We start from the raw sequence: 18,188 nt of genomic DNA on the forward strand, positions 1-18,188 counted from the left end.
AGCATTTGTTGAGGAAAAAGAGAAATGAATACATATGTACAACTAATTGGCCTATATATTTATATATATGTACTTCATACACATAATACATTAATAAAGACTTTACGAATGAATGAATGCAAATTAAGGAACAAATAAAATGCTCAAAGTACTTATGAAGAGAGATAGTCATGCACTAAAGAGATTCCCCAGGATTTCTTTTTTTTTAATATAATGATTTTAATTTTTTCATTATAGCTGGTTTACAGTGTTGTCAATTTTCTACTGTATGGCATGGTAACCCAGTTACACATACATGTATAGATTTTTTTTTCTTATATTATCATGCTCTATCATAAGTGACTAGACATAGTTCCCAGGGCTACACAGCAGGATCTCATTGCTTATCCATTCCAAAGGCAATAGTCTGCATCTATTAACCCCAAGCTCCCAATCCATCCCACTCTCTCCCCCTCCCCCTTGGTAACAACAAAGGCTATTCTCCAAATCCATGATTTTCTTTTCTGTGGAAAGGTTCATTTGTGCCATATATTAGATTCCAGATAAAAATATGGAAAGCTTCACGAATTTGCGTGTCATCCTTGCGCAGCGGCCATGCTAATCTTCTCTGTATCGTTCCAATTTTAGAATATGTGCTGCTGAAGCGAGCATCCCAGGATTTCTTAAGAGCTCTAAAGCCCTGTGTTTGGTATCCTGATCTGGGCTGTGCTGCCAAAGAGTAAAGGCAAGAAATTGGCAGAGTCCAAATTTCTCTTATTTCTTTTGTCCTTCAAGTGTCAGTGACTGCTGTGATCAAATATTAATCTACCAGGTCAAGCCCTATTTACTGCTGAAGCAGAAGCACCTGTTTACTGCTCAAGCAGAAGCAGAAGCATTAAATCAGAGCATACTGCTGAAGAACCAATGGGACCACACATCCATGCCTGAAGCGTTTTCTTTTCTAATCCATATGATCTCACACAGTGAATAGTGTTCACTGGTGCTCTAATATTAGCAAGTCAAGGCAAAGCATTAACTAATAATGGAATATTAGACATAAGAAGATACTCGTGACTGTAAAGCAGCACAGTTACCCCAATCTTATTTAACAAGAGAAGCCCAGAAAGAGAGCAAACTCATCAAGAAGCAGCCTAAGTGTCCATCAACAGATGACTAGGTAAAGATGTGGTATATGTGTGTGTATACATACACACACACGCATATAAATATATATATACATGTAAATATATACACACATATACACACAATGGATTATTACTCAGCCATGACAAAAAATGAAATAATGCCATGGATAGATTTAGAGATTATCATACTAAGTGAAGGAAGTCAGAGAAAGAAAAATATCATATTACTTATATGTGGAATCTAAAATAGTACAAATGAACTTATTTCTAAAACACATAGACTCACAGACGTAGAAAACAAATTTATGGTTACCAAAGGAGGAGGTGGGGAGGGATAAATTAGGAGTACAGGATTAACAGATATACAATACAGTATATGAAATAAACAACAAGGATTTACTGAGTAGTATAGGGAACTACATTCAACATTTTATAATAACCTACAATGGATTGAAAAAAAGAATATACATATAGCTGAATTTTTTTTTTTTTTTTTTTAGTGCCGCACCCATGGCATATGGAGGTTCCCAGGGTATGGGTCGAATCAGAGCTGCAGCTGCTGGCCTACATCACATAAAGCTGAATCATTTTATTGCACACCTGAAATTAACACAATATTGTAAATCAACTATACTCCAATTAAAAAAAAAGAATATTTCTTCCAAGACAACTTTTAAATGTCAACTTTCCTTATAGATATATAATGAAATGATGAAACTTTACGGAAACTTACTTTACCCAAAGACGAAAAGAACATACAAAAGATCTTACCACTTTCTGCTAGAGCAGCAGCCACTTCATTGAGAGTGGAATAGATGTTGCAGGCAGCCCATCGACACTGTGCCCCCAGGGCACCCAGAGTTTCCATAAGCACCTATATTAAAGAGAAAGCAGAAGATGAGGGAGTTCCCATCGTGGCTCAGTGGTTAACGAATCCAACTAGGAACCATGAGGTTGCAGGTTCGATCCCTGGCCACGCTCAGTGGGTTAAGGATCTGGTGTTGCCGTGAACTGTGGTGTAGGTCACAGACACAGCTCGAATCTGGCATTGCTGTGGCTCTGGTGTAGGCCGGCAGCTGTGACTCTGATTAGACCCCTAGCCTGGGAACCCCCATATGCCACAGGTACGGCCCTAGAAAAGACAAAAAAAGAAGAAGAAGAAGAAGAAGATGAGCAAGCATGGGCCAAAACAATTGGTCAAGGAGAGTAAGTTGAGGTTTACATTTTTGACAATTTGAGAAAGCATATTAGGAATAACTGAGGCCAATGATTTTCAAACTGTGCTTTACAGAAACTTCCAATACTTTTTGAGGAGAGGCCCAGGGTTGGGGGTAGGTATGGGGAAAGTCCAGTTGAGCTCCATGCTTTTACTCATTTAACATATTGGGCCTCTCTGTAAGTTTTAATTAAACCAAGGATTTTAGAGTCAAAACATCTCTTTTAAAAATGACCAATTTATAGTTCTGTTTCTTCTTAGAATATAGAAAGCTGCAAGAAAAGTTCCACCCTAACAACAATAAAAAGCTGGATAATCTACAAAACCACAATTTTTCTTGAGCCCATTGAAGAGCTGACATCATAATGCAACTGAGGAGCTGAAGTCCAAAGAGCAACAAATTCCTTTAAGGAGAGAGGGAACAGTGCTTCACTGTTGGAAGGGAGTAGCTGCCATACATTAGGGTAAGAAAAAAATAGCTAAAGTTTTAATGAATTATTAGTAAAGGCTGAGTGTGGGAAAGTGTCAGTATGAAAATTCTGGTAGCCGCAGGCATGAGGTTTCATATTCACATGAAGCTCTTTTCCAGGGACTTCTACTCAAGGGCTGACATGAAAGATTGGGGGCAGGAAGCTGACTAGCTGTCCTCAAAGATAAGCATAGGAGTTCCCATCGTGGCGCAGTGGTTAAGGAATCCAACTAGGAACCACGAGGTTGCGGGTTCGATCCCTGGCCTTGCTCAGTTGCGTTGAGGATACGGCGTTGGCGTGAGCTGTGGTGCAGGTCGCAGACGCAGCTCAGATCCCGAGTTGCTGTGGCTCTGGCATAGGCTGGTGGCTACATCTCCGATGAGACCCCTAGCCTGGGAACCTCCATATGCCGTGGGAGCGGCCCAAGAAATGGCAAAAAGACAAAAAAACCAACAAAACAAGACAAAACGATAAGCATGCAACCTGGGGACTTGCCCTCAATCTTCTCTCACAAGATGCAACTTTTAAACTGCAGCAAGAGAAACAGGAATTATACCTGCCACCAGGGACCAGGCAAAGATCCACTGCTTCTGGGGAAGGGTAGAAGCAAAAACTCTGCTCCTGGGAGAATAGCAGAAACTCTCTTGGGCCCAGCATCCTACACTGACACAAAGTAAAGATCTCCTATCTCTGCAGGAGGAAAATATCTCTGCTTAAGACCTAGCACAGATAGAAGGCAAAGTTTGGCTATTACAGAGAAGAGAGGCGGGAACACTGAAAAAGTCCTACCTTCACAGAGGCCTGCCTGAGGCTGAGGCTAGACCAGACCCAGGCCTAGCTCCAGCAAACAAGGAGCAAGTGGGACATGCACTGGGAGAGAGCACCCCCCTGTGGCAAGCAAGTGAAGAAGTGGCTGAAAGCCTGAGAGCGAGGCTGAAACACTGAGGAGAGCCTTCTGGTTTGGAGGAATTTGAAGTCTTTTGTATAGAACAACAGAATTGAAATCCAGCCCAATTCATGGCAATAATAGAAACTAACATACTACCATTCAATATAAAATTTCAAGGCACACAATAAAGTAAAAAAACCAAAACAAACAAACAAAAAAACTAACACATGGTCAAGAAAGAAAGTATTCAAGAGAACCAGACTCTGAGATGAACTAGATGTTTGATCAGACAGGGACTTTAACTATGATTAATACATTTATGTTAAGGGGTCTAGTAAAAAGATGGACAATATTCATGAAAAGATAGGGACTCTCAGGAGAGAGATAAGTATAAAACTAAGTCAAACAGAACGTTATAAATTTTTTTGAAAAGGGATCAGAGGTTAAGAATTCTTTCATTACAGAGTTCCCATCGTGGCTCAGAGGAAATGAACCTGACTAGTATCCATGAGGATGTGGGTTCAATCCCTGGCCTCACTCAGTGGGTTAAGGATCTGGTGTTGCTATTAGCTGTGGTGTAGGTTGAAGATGCGGGGTGGATCCCTCACTGCTACAGCTGTGGTGTTGACCAGCAGCTACAGCTCAAATTGGACCCATAGCCTGGGAACTTCCATATGCCACAGGTGTGGCTCTAAAAAAAAAAAAAAGAATTCTTTCATTAGGTTTATCATCAGACTGGGTATATCTGAGGATAGAATCAGTGAACTTGAAGACAGATAAAAAATTAGCAAACTGAAATACAGAAAGAAACAAGAGTAGAGGGGGGAATCAGAAGAGAGCATCTAAGATCTATGGTATACTGTCAATGGTCTAATTTACATGTAATTGGAGTCCTAGAGGGAGAAGAAGAGAACAGTGCAGAAGGTGAAGAGCTAATGGACAATTATCTTCCAAAATTAATGAAAGAGAATCAAGGAAGAATGCGATCCCAAGAGCAAAGTTAACACTATAGTACAGATCTATGAAAAGAAAAAGGAACCAGGGCTCCTTGGAGAAATGGCTGATTCCAGGGAGAGAACAGAGAATGTACAAGATCATCTTGTAACAGAACCAAGGAAGTGCTCAAAGGCTAAAAAGGATATGTCAAAAGACAAAGCACAGAAGCCAGCCTGCCTAAAGGGGTTCCTCCTGCCAAAATTAGAACAATTCTTATCATAATAAATAACAGTAACCAACTATAGCCTATTAAATAAAATAGGAAACAAAGACTCCATACACATAAAGATAAATGAGTGAATAAATAGAAGTTTGATGAAGAATGGGATATTTAACAGTTTTGTATTACTTATTAACAAGAAAGGGAGAAAAATAACTTTTACAATAGAAAAGTTTGGCAGACACCACCTCAAAATGAACATCAGTTATAGGACAAATTGAGATCAAGGGCCAACTGATAGGATTAAGTGAAAAAAAAAAACACCAACAATCAGCATCATTTCCTACCAAAGGTACATATCTGAATCTAATAATAAGGAAGGATCTTAAAAGTCTGAATTAAGGACATTCTACAGAATAATTTGTCTATAACTTTCAAAGTTCCAAGTTCATGAAAGTTAAAGAAAGACTGGTGAACTGTCCAGGACTGAAGGAGACTAAAGACAAATGACAACTAAATGGGACATATAACTATGGACTGAATCGTTTGGTTGTAAAAAAAATATTGGGGCAATTAGTGAAGCTCAAATGGGATCTGAGGCTTAGATGGCAATAATGAATCAATGTTAGTTTCCTAATTTTGAATGGCTGTACTAGCTGCATAGGGCAATGTCCTTGTTTGTGGAAAACACACACTGAAGTATGTGTAGGAGCATCATCGGGTTGGCAACTGACTCTCAAATGTTCAGAAAAAGTTATCTGTACTATATTTGCAAACTTTCTAAACATCTGTGTTTATTTCACACTTAAAAAAATTATTAAGATAAATTTAATCCACTGACTTGGTCCTGACTTATTTTTACTTCAATATGTAAGATGGAGATAGGCTTTTTATTTAGGGCCGCACTTGAGGCATATGGAAGTTCCCAAGCTAGGGGTCAAATCAGAGCCGTGTCTTTGACCTAAACCACAGCTGATGGCAACGCTGGATCCTTAACTCTCTGAGCAAGGACAGGGGTGGAATTGTGTCCTATTGTGTCAGGTTCATTACTGCTGAGCCACAGTGGAACTCAGAGATAGGCTTCTTTTTAAGAAGGCTGTGTACCATCCTACTGCTATGATTAAGAGCCATTTTAATAAGGATAAAGCGTTGGTAAAAAAGTTTGTTTTAAAATTTCCTGACAGTGGTTAACTTTGTGTACTGATAATTTTCATTTTAAAGAATCTGTATCTTCTAATATTTGTATACTAAATAAAAATTCTTTTTTATTTTTCTTTTTTATTTTTTATAGCCACACCTGTGGCACATGGAAGTTCCCAGGCTAGGAGTTTAATTGGAGCTGCAGCTGAGGCCTATGCTGAAGCCACAGGAACACCAGATCCGAGCCGCATCTGCGACCTGCACTGCAGCTTAAGGCAATGCCAGATCCTTACCTACTGAGTGAGGTCAGGGATCAAACCCGCATCCTCACAGAGACAATGTCGGGTCCTTAACCTGCTGATGTACGAGGGGAACACCTAAGTAACAAATCTAATAAAAAAAGGATTTGTAAACAACTCCACTAATTTAGGCTAACCTCTTCATATAATTTGCCCAAGGCCACACAGTAAGTTAACAGCAGAACTACTCTTAATGGCTTAATTTCTTTACCTTTCAATATCTGATCCCATTTTTTCCCTCTCATTTTTTCACCTTAAAGAATTTCTCTCTTACAACTAAGATTCCTGAATTTGTCCAACAAAAGAATGCTTTGAGACTTACCTACAAAGCAATATCTATTAACTAGAAGAGTGGCTGGGACCAAGAATATAAGGTCTATTTAAAGAGCTATGAGTCAAGACTGCTGGCCTCAAGCAGGAGAGAAGGCAGGTACGAGTGGGAGAAGGGCAGAGCTTGGAAGCTGGTTTAACTAGACTTTAAATCATTGCTGTTTAGAAAGAGTAGCTCAGGAATCTGGTTAGAAGGAGCTATGGAAACACATCTGAAAAACATAAATAGATTCAAGTCTAGTAGAAACACAGACAGGAAACTGTTACCTCTGTTATCTCTGGAGCATGGAGACTTTGTCTTTCTATATTATAGATAGTGGTAATGCTTAAATATTATAAAATGTACATGAACTACTTTTATAATTAGAAGAACAAAATAAAGATTTAGAATAAAACAAAGCAGGAGTTCTCTTCTGGCTCAGTGGGTTAAGGGTATGGTGTTACTTCGGTGGCTTGGGTTGCTGCTGTGGCATGAGTTTGATCTTGGGCCCTGGGAACTTCTGTATCCCGTGGGTATGGCCAATAAATAAATAAATAAACAAAATAAAACAAAGCAAAATGTCTTTGTAACGACTTTTTTTTTTAAAAGGAAAAAGAAAAAAATGTGGGATGGGAACAGTAAAAAGAAAGTAACCTTGAAGAGTGGTAATGTTCAGTGAGCCAGGGGGTAAAAAAGAAACTAGATGTAATTTAGCAACATGAGATAGTACAGAGGCTCTTACTATTTTAAGCCACCACACTCAAGTCTCATGTCCCTGACCAGGGAAGCCCAAAAAAGTTTCCACGAGTGTTTCTGCCTTGATTCATTAGTCTATAGCTTCAAAAAGAGACAGCCTTTCAATTTATTACACTAATTTTGGGCCGCAAAAGTACTCTTTTCCTCAGAAATACGTAACCCAGAAAAGTGTCACAGGGAAGATGCTACAGTAGCTATCTGTGTCTTGAGGAATCTCTGCTGTTCTTAATAAAGGATATGGCCACATATGTGTTGTGCACCAGCAGACAATCTTTTTTTTTTTTCCATATGCTAAAGATATTTATTATTGGAGTTCCTGTCGTGGCTCAGTGGTTAACAAATCCGACTAGAAACCATGAGGTCGCGGGTTCGATCCTGGCCTCGCTCAGTGGGTTAAGGATCCAGCGTTGCCCTGAGCTGTGGTGTAGGTCGAAGACGCGGCTCGTATTCCACGTTGCTGTGGCTCTGGTGTAGGCTGGCAGCTGTAGCTTCCACTGGACCCCTAACCTGGGAACCTTTCATATGCAGTGGATGCAGCCCTAAAAAGAAAAAAAAAAAAGAAAAAAAAAAGGTGCAGGACAGTCTCCTACAACAAAAAATCATGCCATATCTGGCACAATTTTAAAAGTTCCAATGAAAAGCTCACATGAGTGAGAAATCTATAATTATCTGAGTTTAGAACTTTATTCCACTTTACAGAGCAACAAAAGTACTGTTTTAGTTTTAACACAAAAATAATTTTTTAAGACTGCAACAAGTATGTAAATTAAGAAAAACTTATACTTTTTGTTGTTATTCATAAATTTACAAGAAGCTTATAATTTCAGAAAATTATATAATTTGGCAATATTGCTGATGCTCTGGAACCAGTAATACATTTCTATATATATACATTTGTAGCACTCTCATTCAAACAACGCATATAGGCAAGTAGAAATATCTGACTATTCTACTAAACTTGTACTCAAGCACTTACATATTGAAATATACATTGTTTTATTATTATAAATTGCTTTCCTTTTGTTCTTCCTTCATATTTCAATAAGATTTATTTTTACAACATTATATGTACCTAGCTATGTTATATTTGAATTTCAAGAAAATATAGGAGCATTGCAAAATATTTTTTAACAAAAAGGGATCACTGAATCTGATAAGGGTGAGAATTACTGGTCTAAACCAATCATGGGGAGTTCCATCGTGGTTCAGTGGTTAACAAACCCAACTAGAATCCATGAGGCTAGGGTACGATACCTAGCCTCAGTCAGTGGGTTAAAGATCCGGCGTTTCCGTGAGCTCTGGTGTAGGTCACAGACACGGCTTGGATCCCACATTGCTGTTGCTGTGGTGTAGGCTGGCAGCTACAGCTCTGATTTGACCCCTAGCCTGGGAACCTCCATATGCCTTGGGTGAGGCCTTAAAAAGACAAAAAATAAAAAATAAATAAAAAATAAACCAATCATGGTAACCCCAGTGCTTTTGCCAGGACAGTGAGGCATGGGCATGTGATCCAGTTCTGCTCAATGACATGACAGAGTATCCTGGAGGAATTCTGGGAAAGGTTTCCTTGCTGTAGGGAGAGAGGAAGAAATGGTCCTTCTTCCTTTTCATGTCAGTTTGTGACAGCAGGAAGAGCTGCAGCCATCCTGCTGAGCCTGAGGATGAAGTAAGCCCAGTGGGGAGGCAGCTCCCAGAGAATCAAAGACAGATGATTCTATGGAGGAGAACTGAGATCCTTCAGCTGAAGTCCGCCTTACCCTTGGACTTGTAGCCATGTAATACAATAAATTCTTTTCTGTGTGGTCTGGGTTGAATCAGGTTTTCTCTTATTTGCAGCTGAAAGCTACCTAACACAGAGCTGCCTTGTAGCAGTGACACTGGAAGCAAAGATAAGGGAAGTAGCGTAGAACAGCGGAGAAAGCAAAAGCTTGGGAATCAGATAGACTGAAGTTTAATTCTAGATTTCATGATTTACTAGCTGTACAACCTTGGGCAAATTACTTAAACTCCCTGAGCCTCAGCTTCCTCATTTATAAAATGGAAACAGGAATATGTGCTTTATGTGGCCATTACGAGGGTTAATGAACTAACACTTATTAAGCTCTTAACCTAGTTCTTGGCATGGTGCAAGCCCTCAATAGCTGATGGCTATTATTAACTACTGTTATGTGGAGGGAAGAAAAGGACTCACAGCAGTCTGAGCAGTGATGTGTGTACAACCCACAATTTTGGCTCCGGCCAAGGGTTTTTCTCCTTGGGCTCTCTTCCTCAAAGCCATCAGCGCCGGCATTTCTGCAAAGGCCCAATACATACACAGCAGTATTAGAGAGGAGGGTATGAGAGGTACAGAATAAATAGTACTAATGTACTAAGATCCTTCCCTGATCAGGTTCTCAGATTAGGTTTCTCAAGGGATCAAGACACTTAAACCTGAGGGACTTTCAGAGGCAAACACTCCCGTGTTTGATTTCTGTATCCCAGTCTTCCGTATCTGGTCTCTCTCCTCCCTCTTCCATGACCCGCTAGAGGGTAATCCCTCCCCACACTGTTTCCTGAGCTCATATTTCTTTTGTTACAACTATTCTTCAAAATCACACTGAAATTTCACAAACTACTAGACCCTGGGATATAAAAAGGGATGAATATGGATGAAAAGATACTGGCAGCTTGAGAAAGAAAACGCATTTGTTTTCTTTACCTTGTTCAGCAATTTCAATTTCTCTTCGTCCAAACTCCGCCTGTTTGATGTTCTTGACACAGAAGTCACTGCTCCCCTTGGAATTCTTTTGCTGCTTGTCCCTGGGGGAGGTCTCATCATCTGAGCTATCTGTATATGAAGCCGCTGGAATGACAGAATAGACAACCTTCAGAAGAAAAAATAGGTTCCTCTAAAACTCCAAACCATGGAGTGAACAGAGGCCGTTCTAGTAATCCAGCACCATGTAAATGTACACATTTGGCAAGCATCTAAGTGGCGCCGAAGAGCTGCCTCAATCACCACCTACGGAAAGTGCCATCCACAGGCCACAAAGAAGACACTGAGAGAGGTTTCCAAAGACATTCCCCCTGGAAACTAGGGCTAACTTTACCTTCAGAACATGCAGAGGTCCTTGAAAATGAAAAAAAAAAAAAGAGAGGTTACACCAGTAGGTTCAAGTTCTTAAAGCAAGATCATGGTCATGAACCTATGAGTTTCTGGGATCTCAGCTACCCTTCTGTTTGCTGCTTAAGCACCTGATGTAATTTGTGTTTTAGGACAATAACTGAACAGATAAGACCTAGAAAATAAGGAACCCATGGGAAAGTAATTAAGAACCACACAAAAAGTGTTTGTCTCACAAAACAGAGCTTTCTTTTTTTAGACTGGCTCTGATGAGGCTGAGCTATGCCCGTAGACCCAATTAGACATTGACAATGAAGTATTCAGTGTGCTCTCCCTTCTTGCTGGCCTCGGTGGGTTCTGCATTAAGCATTTTTGACTCCCAAAGAAGCAGATAAATCCTCTTTTGGTATAATTAAATGCTCTGATGACTAGTCCTTTTGGCAATATACACTAGAGGGTGGACAGTCTTAAGACTTCTGACCGTGGCTAACAGGCAGCAGCTGCTGCTGCTATTCCCATGTTTGACTGAGGTCTTTTTAGTCTTCGTATAATTCTGGAGTTGCTAACCATTTGCTGGATGATTTGAAGTAATTTCTTTCTTTGATTTATGTTTAAGTTTCTGAGGATAGTTTCTTCCCAAATAGTTCTCAAGGTTTGCAGCGGGGCAGCGGGGGGGGGGGGGGGGGGGGGGGGGGAGGAAGTTTGGGGGACATAAAGCACTGTCTATAAAGCATTATATGTTTTTCTCAATGAGATAAGAAGTACTTCCACCATTTTTTTAAGGGGAGAAAGCTGCAAAAGCTCAGAGCTTCTAGAGTCACCTGATCTACTTATATCCAGAGAATTAAGGCATTTCTGGGATTTCTCCGTGAAGGGTCTATCTCTGGGAGGGCTGTAAAAGGCAAGTCTGACCTTGCCCGGTTAATCAGGCATGGCACTACAAAGCGTTTGGGCAGCAGGGGCCCAAGTGTCTCTCTTGGAGCTGGAAAACTGCCCTGGTGCAAAGTCCTACCACGAGGCAACAAGAATGAACATGGGCACCAGAGGAGGTGAGGGAATTAATAAATCCCGATGGACTTTTGTTCTGTACAAAAAGGAGCTAATCTGTACAAAAAGTCTACGGTTCTCCCTCCCAGGGTGAGTGAGAGCTCAAAGTACCTTTGGCAACAGAGCTCAGAAACAGTTTCCTGGGCAGTCATCTGTTTCACTAATCAATACTCAGAAAAAGATTATGAGTCAGAGGCTCAGGGGAACCATGCTTCTACCAGCTGAGAGAGGAAAGATAACAGTCCTCCCTTATCCTGACCCAAATTTACAGGAAAATTGCTTTTGAAGAAAGTGTTCATATTCAGAATATCCTGAAATTCCAAACACTATGCCAGAGCTATGATGATTTTGATGCTTCCCAATGGCCGTTTAAATGTAGTGGTTATGTGTTCTGGAATCAGACAGACTTTGGTTGAAGTCTCAGTCTTTGCTTCTGGGTGTGTAAAGCAGAGGTGATACCAGAACCTGTTTCATATAGGATTGTTAATTCATTTATGCATTCAGGCATTCACAATTCAGTTGTTCATTCAGTCAATTTTTTATTGCACATTTGCTATGTACCAGGCACAGTCTAAGCACTGGGGATACAGGACAGATGTGGATTCTCTTTGCCTTCGTGGCAAATAATTATAAAATTATTTATAGTTTTTCTTTCCATATGGTTGTAATATGTGCTATGATGCAGACTGATATAATAGGCAGACATGCCTTGTCAGAATCAAGTTGTTGAGAAGATTAAGATAATGTATAAGTACAGTGCTTAGTGCAATGCTTGGCATAAAGTAACTAAGCACTTGATAAATAATACCTTATATTATTACTGGCTTTTGCACACTTTTTTTTCCTGGTTGTACCCATGGCATATAGAAGTTCCCGGCCCAGGGATCAAACTCTCACCATAGCAGTGACAGTGCTGGATCCTTAACCTGAAACTCCTGTACATATTTTTAACTCAATTCCAAATATAACAACTTTAATGGTCCTCACTTAGCTTTAGGATTCCAAATGGGAAAGGAATGACATACACACATACAATATTATTTCAGGGTTTTTTTTCTACCCCCTTCATCCACTAATCTACCCGAGCAGCAGGTGGATGGCTGGCAATGATTAAAAAGGTTGAGAATGGAGTCCTAACCCTTCCCAGAACAGCTCTCCTTCCCTATGCCTTTTCAGCTGCTAAGGATGAGTCAGGAAAAAAGCCAGCCACACAACAACAACAAAAACCCCCTAAATTCCCCTTAAGAGAGGTACTCAAATTTTTGACTTGTCGTGTTCTTCTAACTCAAAGAAAAAAAAAAAAATCATTTATACCACTACCCTGTTCTTAAAGGAAAGAACAGTATTTTCTTAACAGTATTCAACTGGTTAAGGTTAGTTCAACCAATGTTTTTCTTTGAGCCAAAATAGATTTGTTAACAAAGAGCCCTTTATACAGACTTGTTATCAGGTGAGAACCAAAAGTATCAGTTGTTTAGCTTGTACTAATATGTGCAAAATGGCCAACAGACCTAGACCAAGAATGTTATTTTTGCAAACACAGTGGAAAGATTATTCCTGAACTAGTCTGACATTTATTTTTTTGAACTCACAACTCATTCCTGCCAATATATTTAAAGTAGCTTATTAATGAAAATAGTTGAGATAGCATTAAAAATTCTCCCTAGAGAAATTCAACACATGTATACACATGCTTGAACAGTTTCTTAATTGTTTGTTATTGTCAGCACACTCTGAAGCCCAAACTCATAATTTAATTAAAACTGAGTAACTGGGAGTTCCCGTCGTGGTGCAGTGGTTAACGAATCCGACTAGGAACCATGAGGCTGTGGGTTCAATCCCTGGCCTTGCTCAGTGGGTTAACGATCTGGCGTTGCCATGAGTTGTGGTGTAGGTTGCAGACGTGGCTTGGATTCTGCGTTGCTGTGGCTCTGGCGTAGGCTGGCAGTTACAGCTCCAATTAGACCCCTAGCCTGGGAATCTCCATATGCCGCAGGAGCGGCCCAAGAAATGGAAAAAAGACAAAAAAAAAACCCAACAAAAACTGAATAACTGATAATCAAGACAATAACCTACTAAAGCACAGGTCTGAGACCTTTGCTGTAGCTTCACCCGTAACTGATTAAGTGACCAAGTTTCAATTTATCCAACTGTAAAATAGGAAGTATAATAGATCCTCTCTTTCCCATGCTCTCCCTTTCCCCTAACTCCCACCAGAAAAATCATATGAACAAAAAATGAGATAATCACAAAAAAGGGTTCAAATTCTAGGTAGAAAAGTAATACAAAGTACAAAATAACTTTACTATGGGATGTTTCCCTGTTTCAAGGTATCTCAGAACCAAAACATAACTTGGTGAATCACTAATCTACAATCTATCCCATGGAACATGCGTACGTATGTTCTATGGCTCAAGCCTGATAAAGCCTTCCCTCCCAGCAGCTGTGATACTCTGGGTTCTTGCCAGTAGATGACTCCTGCCTGAATTAGTCCTATTAGACTATTTTAAGTCAGGCAATTCCTCTTGGGCCCAATCTTTTCATTTGGAAACAGAACAACAGAAATGACCTGTGTGTGCGTCAATGTATAGGAGGTTTCATTGATGAGGAACACTCTAGAAGTATGTGAAAAGCTATGTGAGCAACCGAAATACAAACAAACAAAACTTTGGTACTTGGAAAAATCTGAAAATACTTCAAGTTTTAGAAGAATCAATTATGGACTAAGGGACTTTAGCCTTAATTCCTTATCCTTAATCAATGAACACACTGCAAAGACAGCTTTTTCAGAAATATATCACTGAGAATGATCTGACTTTGTAGAAAAATCTCCTTTGTTCATTTGTTTTTATGAGGTTTTGTGCTTACAGAAAGTTTTAAGAACTTTTTTATAAAATAATTTCAAGGATTAATGTAGCCCTAATGCCTTTCAGTTTCTATTGAATATGTGAATTAACTCATCTCCTATGAATCTAAAAGGTATTAGTTATGAAACGTCCTTTGAAGAACCATCCTTTTCTGTGTTCTGTGATTCACACGAGGAACCCAGCTGAAAAGGCTGCAAGAGGTTCCTAAATAAATGCCTAGCAAAACTCAGTATGAGGAGTAGGGAGTGTTGGCCACAGTCTAAGTAAGACTCTAAGTATCTTCAGCAAAACAAACACTTTGGACAGGAAGGTATCTTTCTTTTTTTTTTAGTTTTTTTTTTTTGGTCTTTTTTTGCCTTTTCTAGGGCTGCTCCCACGGCACATGGAGGTTCCCAGGCTAGGGGTCGAATGGGAGCTGTAGCCGCCGGCCTTTACCATAGCCACAGCAACACCAGATCTGAGCCATGTCTGGGACCTACACCACAGCTCACGGAAATACTGGATCCTTAACCCACTGAGCAAGGCCAGGGATCGAAACTGTAATCTTATGGTTGCTAGTCAGATTCGTTAACCATGGTACAATGACAGGAACTGCAGGAAGGCATCCTTTTTTGAAGTGTCATAAACCTTTGTCTAGCTGTTCACATACAGAGAATGTACCAGAGATGTATACTCCTTCACGGGATGTAAAGTAGTATAGTAAGAATGTCTCTGGGGAGTTCCCTTCATGGCTCAGTAGTTAACGAACCTGACTAGGATCGATGAGGATTCAGGTTCAATCCCTGGCCTCACCCAGTGGGTTTGGGGTCTGGCATTGCTGTGAGCTATGGTGTAGGTAGAAGATGTGGCTCAGATCCAGCATGGCTGTGGTGTAGGCCGGCGGCTACAGCTCTGATTTGACCCCTAACCTGGGAACTTCCAGATGCCTAAAAAGCAAAAAAAAAAATGAATGTCTCTGGACATCTTTCCCCAATATTTATTTATTGAGCACCTCTTATGTGAAACCCAGTTTCAAGTGGTGGGAATAGATTAACACAAAAGAGATAACAATTTTTGCTCTCGTGGATCTCATACTCAATTAAGGGAAGAAAGAAAACAATAAATTATATGATAATAAGTGCTACAGAGAAAAATAAAGCAGGAATATTTGATAGGGAGAATTGGATAAGATATCTGTACAATTTTTTTTTTTTTCTTTTTATGGCCACACCTGTGGCATATGGAAGTTCCTAGGCTAGGGGCTGAAGTGGAGCTGCAGCTCCTGGCCTACGCCACAGCCACAGCAACATGGGATCTTTGCAGCATCTGTGACCTACACAGCTTGTAGCAATGCCAGATCCTTAACCCAGTGAGTGAGGTCAGGGATCGAACCTGCACCTTCACATAGGCTACACCAGGTTCTTAACCTGTTGAACCACAATGGGGACTGCTGTGCAATTTTAAAAAAGTAGCCAGGAATGGCCTCAATGAGGAGGTGATCTTCGGTTAAGAACTAAAGGAGGTAAGATAGCCAGAGAGGGTATCCTTGAGCATTCCAGGCAGAGGAAATACCAAGTGCACAGGCTTTAAGGCAGGAGAGTGCCTGGCATGTTCAAAATAACAGTCAGAAGGACAGGACACTGGAGGGAAAAATACAGCTGGGGAGGAGAGAAGTTTGGGAAAGTAGCGATGTGATTCGAAGTAGAACGTGAGAGTGGATGGTTTAGGGCCTTGGAGGCCATTGTCAGAACTGTAGCCCTTAGTCAGAGTGAGACTGGGAAGCCGTTGGAGGGTTTTGAGCTAAGTGATATGACTTGACTTATTTTATTTATTATTATTATTTTTTTAAAGGCTGCACCCATAGCATACGAAGGTTCCCAGACTAGGGGTCAAATGGGAGCTGTAGCCACCAGCCTACACCACAGGCACAGCAATGCCACATCTGTTGAGCCACATCTGCAACCTACACCACAGTTCATGGCAATGCTGGATCAATCCTTAACCCACTGAGAGAGGCCAGGGATTGAACTCTAATCCTCATGGATACTAGTTGGGTTTGTACTGCTAAACCACAATGGGAACCCCGACCTGACTTATTTTAAAAGAATGAAGCTAGCTGTAGCATTGAGAACAGACTGAAGAGTGGCAAGGCTGGAACTCATCAATTCAGTTTTTAAGATATGGGAGGGTTGAGATGCCTATAAAACATCAAAAAAAAAAAAATCCAAGTGAAAGGACTGAGTAGGCAATTGAATTGTCTGGGTCTAATGTGCAGATGAGAGATTTGGGTTAGAGAAAAATTTTGAAAATCAAATACCAATACATGATATTTAAAACTATGAGACCGAAAAAGTTCACCTGAGAAGAGATAAACAGAGAAGGGAAGAAGTCCAAGCATCAGTCTCTGGGGCTCTCCAATATTAATTTCTATAGTCAACTAAATGATAACGTATGCTGAAAATGGGTTCCAAGTTCTTATTGACATCATTTGCTTATCTTCTCATACTTAGAAAGCTGTAATTCCGTTACTCCTGGCTTTTCATTAGATGAGTGCAGAGCTTTTTCTGCCTCACCTCATATAACTTTTTCAATACCTCTGTTATGAGCATTGCAGGCTATACGGGTTTTCCAGGATCACACAACAAGTCACACACTGATCAAAGCCTAGAAACGAAGGCTTTCCTAACTCCCAGTCCAAGACTAAAGGCAGCAGGCATCGCCATTCAGAGTTTAAAAGAGTTTGATGATTACTGATGTGGAAACAAAACAAGGTAAAAGCATGTGTGACACTGCTGCAAAAGAAGCAAACATAATCTTAGGTTTCATTTTATTTATTTATTTATTTTATTTTTTGTTTCTTAGGTTTCATTTCAAAAGCGCTTTGTTTATGGAACTATCACCCACCATACTGAGGTGACCATACCTAGAATATTATATTTATGGGAGTAAGATTTTGAAAAGGACATTTAATCTGGAATATATCCAGATGAGGTTAACCAGGACGGGGGGATGCCTCTCAAATCAGGCAACCAAAAATGGTGATTTTTATTTCTAAGTAAAATCTTTAAGGGAGTTCCTGTTGTGGCTCAGCAGTTAACGAACCTGACTAGTATCCATGAGGTCGCGGGTTTGATACCCAGCCTCGCTCAGTGGGTTAAGGATCCAGTGTTGTTGTGAGCTGTGGTGTAGGTTGCAGACACAGCCTGGACTCTGCATTGCTTTGGTTGCAGTGTAGGCCGGCAGCTGCAGCTCTGATTAGACCCTTAGCCTTTAACCTCCATATGCCGTGAGTGCAGCCCTAAAAAGCCAAAAATAAAATAAAAATCTTTTAAGTTTTAAGGATTATGTAAGAGCTTATTGGGAGCCACATTACTAGATAAAGTAAGGATCACCCTATGATCTAAAATGTTTCCAAAGAGGCCAGATGGCCATTTGTCAGGGTGCTATCAAGGCAATTCGAGCATCCCATGGGAAGATGCACAACTGACCTTTATTTTCCATGTCCCAGCATGTTTTGATTCCATGTGCCTGAACTTGGTATCCTTAAATGGATATATAAAGTTGATATATAGTTCAACCCAAAAGGTCCAACTTTACCAAGGTGACATCAGTCAATATCACCCATCAATGAGCTATACCAGGTACTATGTGAAACCAAGGGCACCCAACTCACTCTTCTAGTTCAATAGGCATTTTTAAAGTACCCTCCCTGCATATGGGGATTCGTGGGAAGGCAGGCATTGGTCTTCTCTGCAGGAACATAGTTGGAAACATAGATCCAGTGCGTAGGGAAAAGTTCGAGCTGGAGTTAAAATTTAGTACTATTATTATT

The 18,188-nt window shown here is 40.3% G+C and overlaps 1 protein-coding gene and 1 non-coding gene across 6 annotated transcripts in view; both read right to left on the reverse strand.

Moving 5' to 3' along the window:
- AHCYL2 (adenosylhomocysteinase like 2) overlaps window positions 1–18,188 on the reverse strand; it is a 173,778-nt gene that overhangs the window by 32,216 nt on the left and 123,374 nt on the right. For all 5 annotated transcript variants that reach the window (XM_047762911.1, XM_047762910.1, XM_047762914.1 and 2 more), the window contains exons 3-5: window positions 10,059–10,202; window positions 9,552–9,652; window positions 1,896–1,998 (exon numbers count right to left, since the gene is read on the reverse strand). In XM_047762911.1, coding sequence (XP_047618867.1) covers window positions 1,896–1,998; window positions 9,552–9,652; window positions 10,059–10,202 — 348 coding nt within the window. The remainder of the gene's footprint in view (window positions 1–1,895; window positions 1,999–9,551; window positions 9,653–10,058; window positions 10,203–18,188) is intronic.
- On the reverse strand, window positions 545–651 carry LOC125117827 (U6 spliceosomal RNA). The gene has a single exon (XR_007132735.1). It is a non-coding gene; the product is annotated as a U6 spliceosomal RNA (small nuclear RNA).

Source organism: Phacochoerus africanus, chromosome 16 (assembly GCF_016906955.1).
Source record: "Phacochoerus africanus isolate WHEZ1 chromosome 16, ROS_Pafr_v1, whole genome shotgun sequence".
NCBI lineage: Eukaryota > Metazoa > Chordata > Mammalia > Artiodactyla > Suidae > Phacochoerus > Phacochoerus africanus.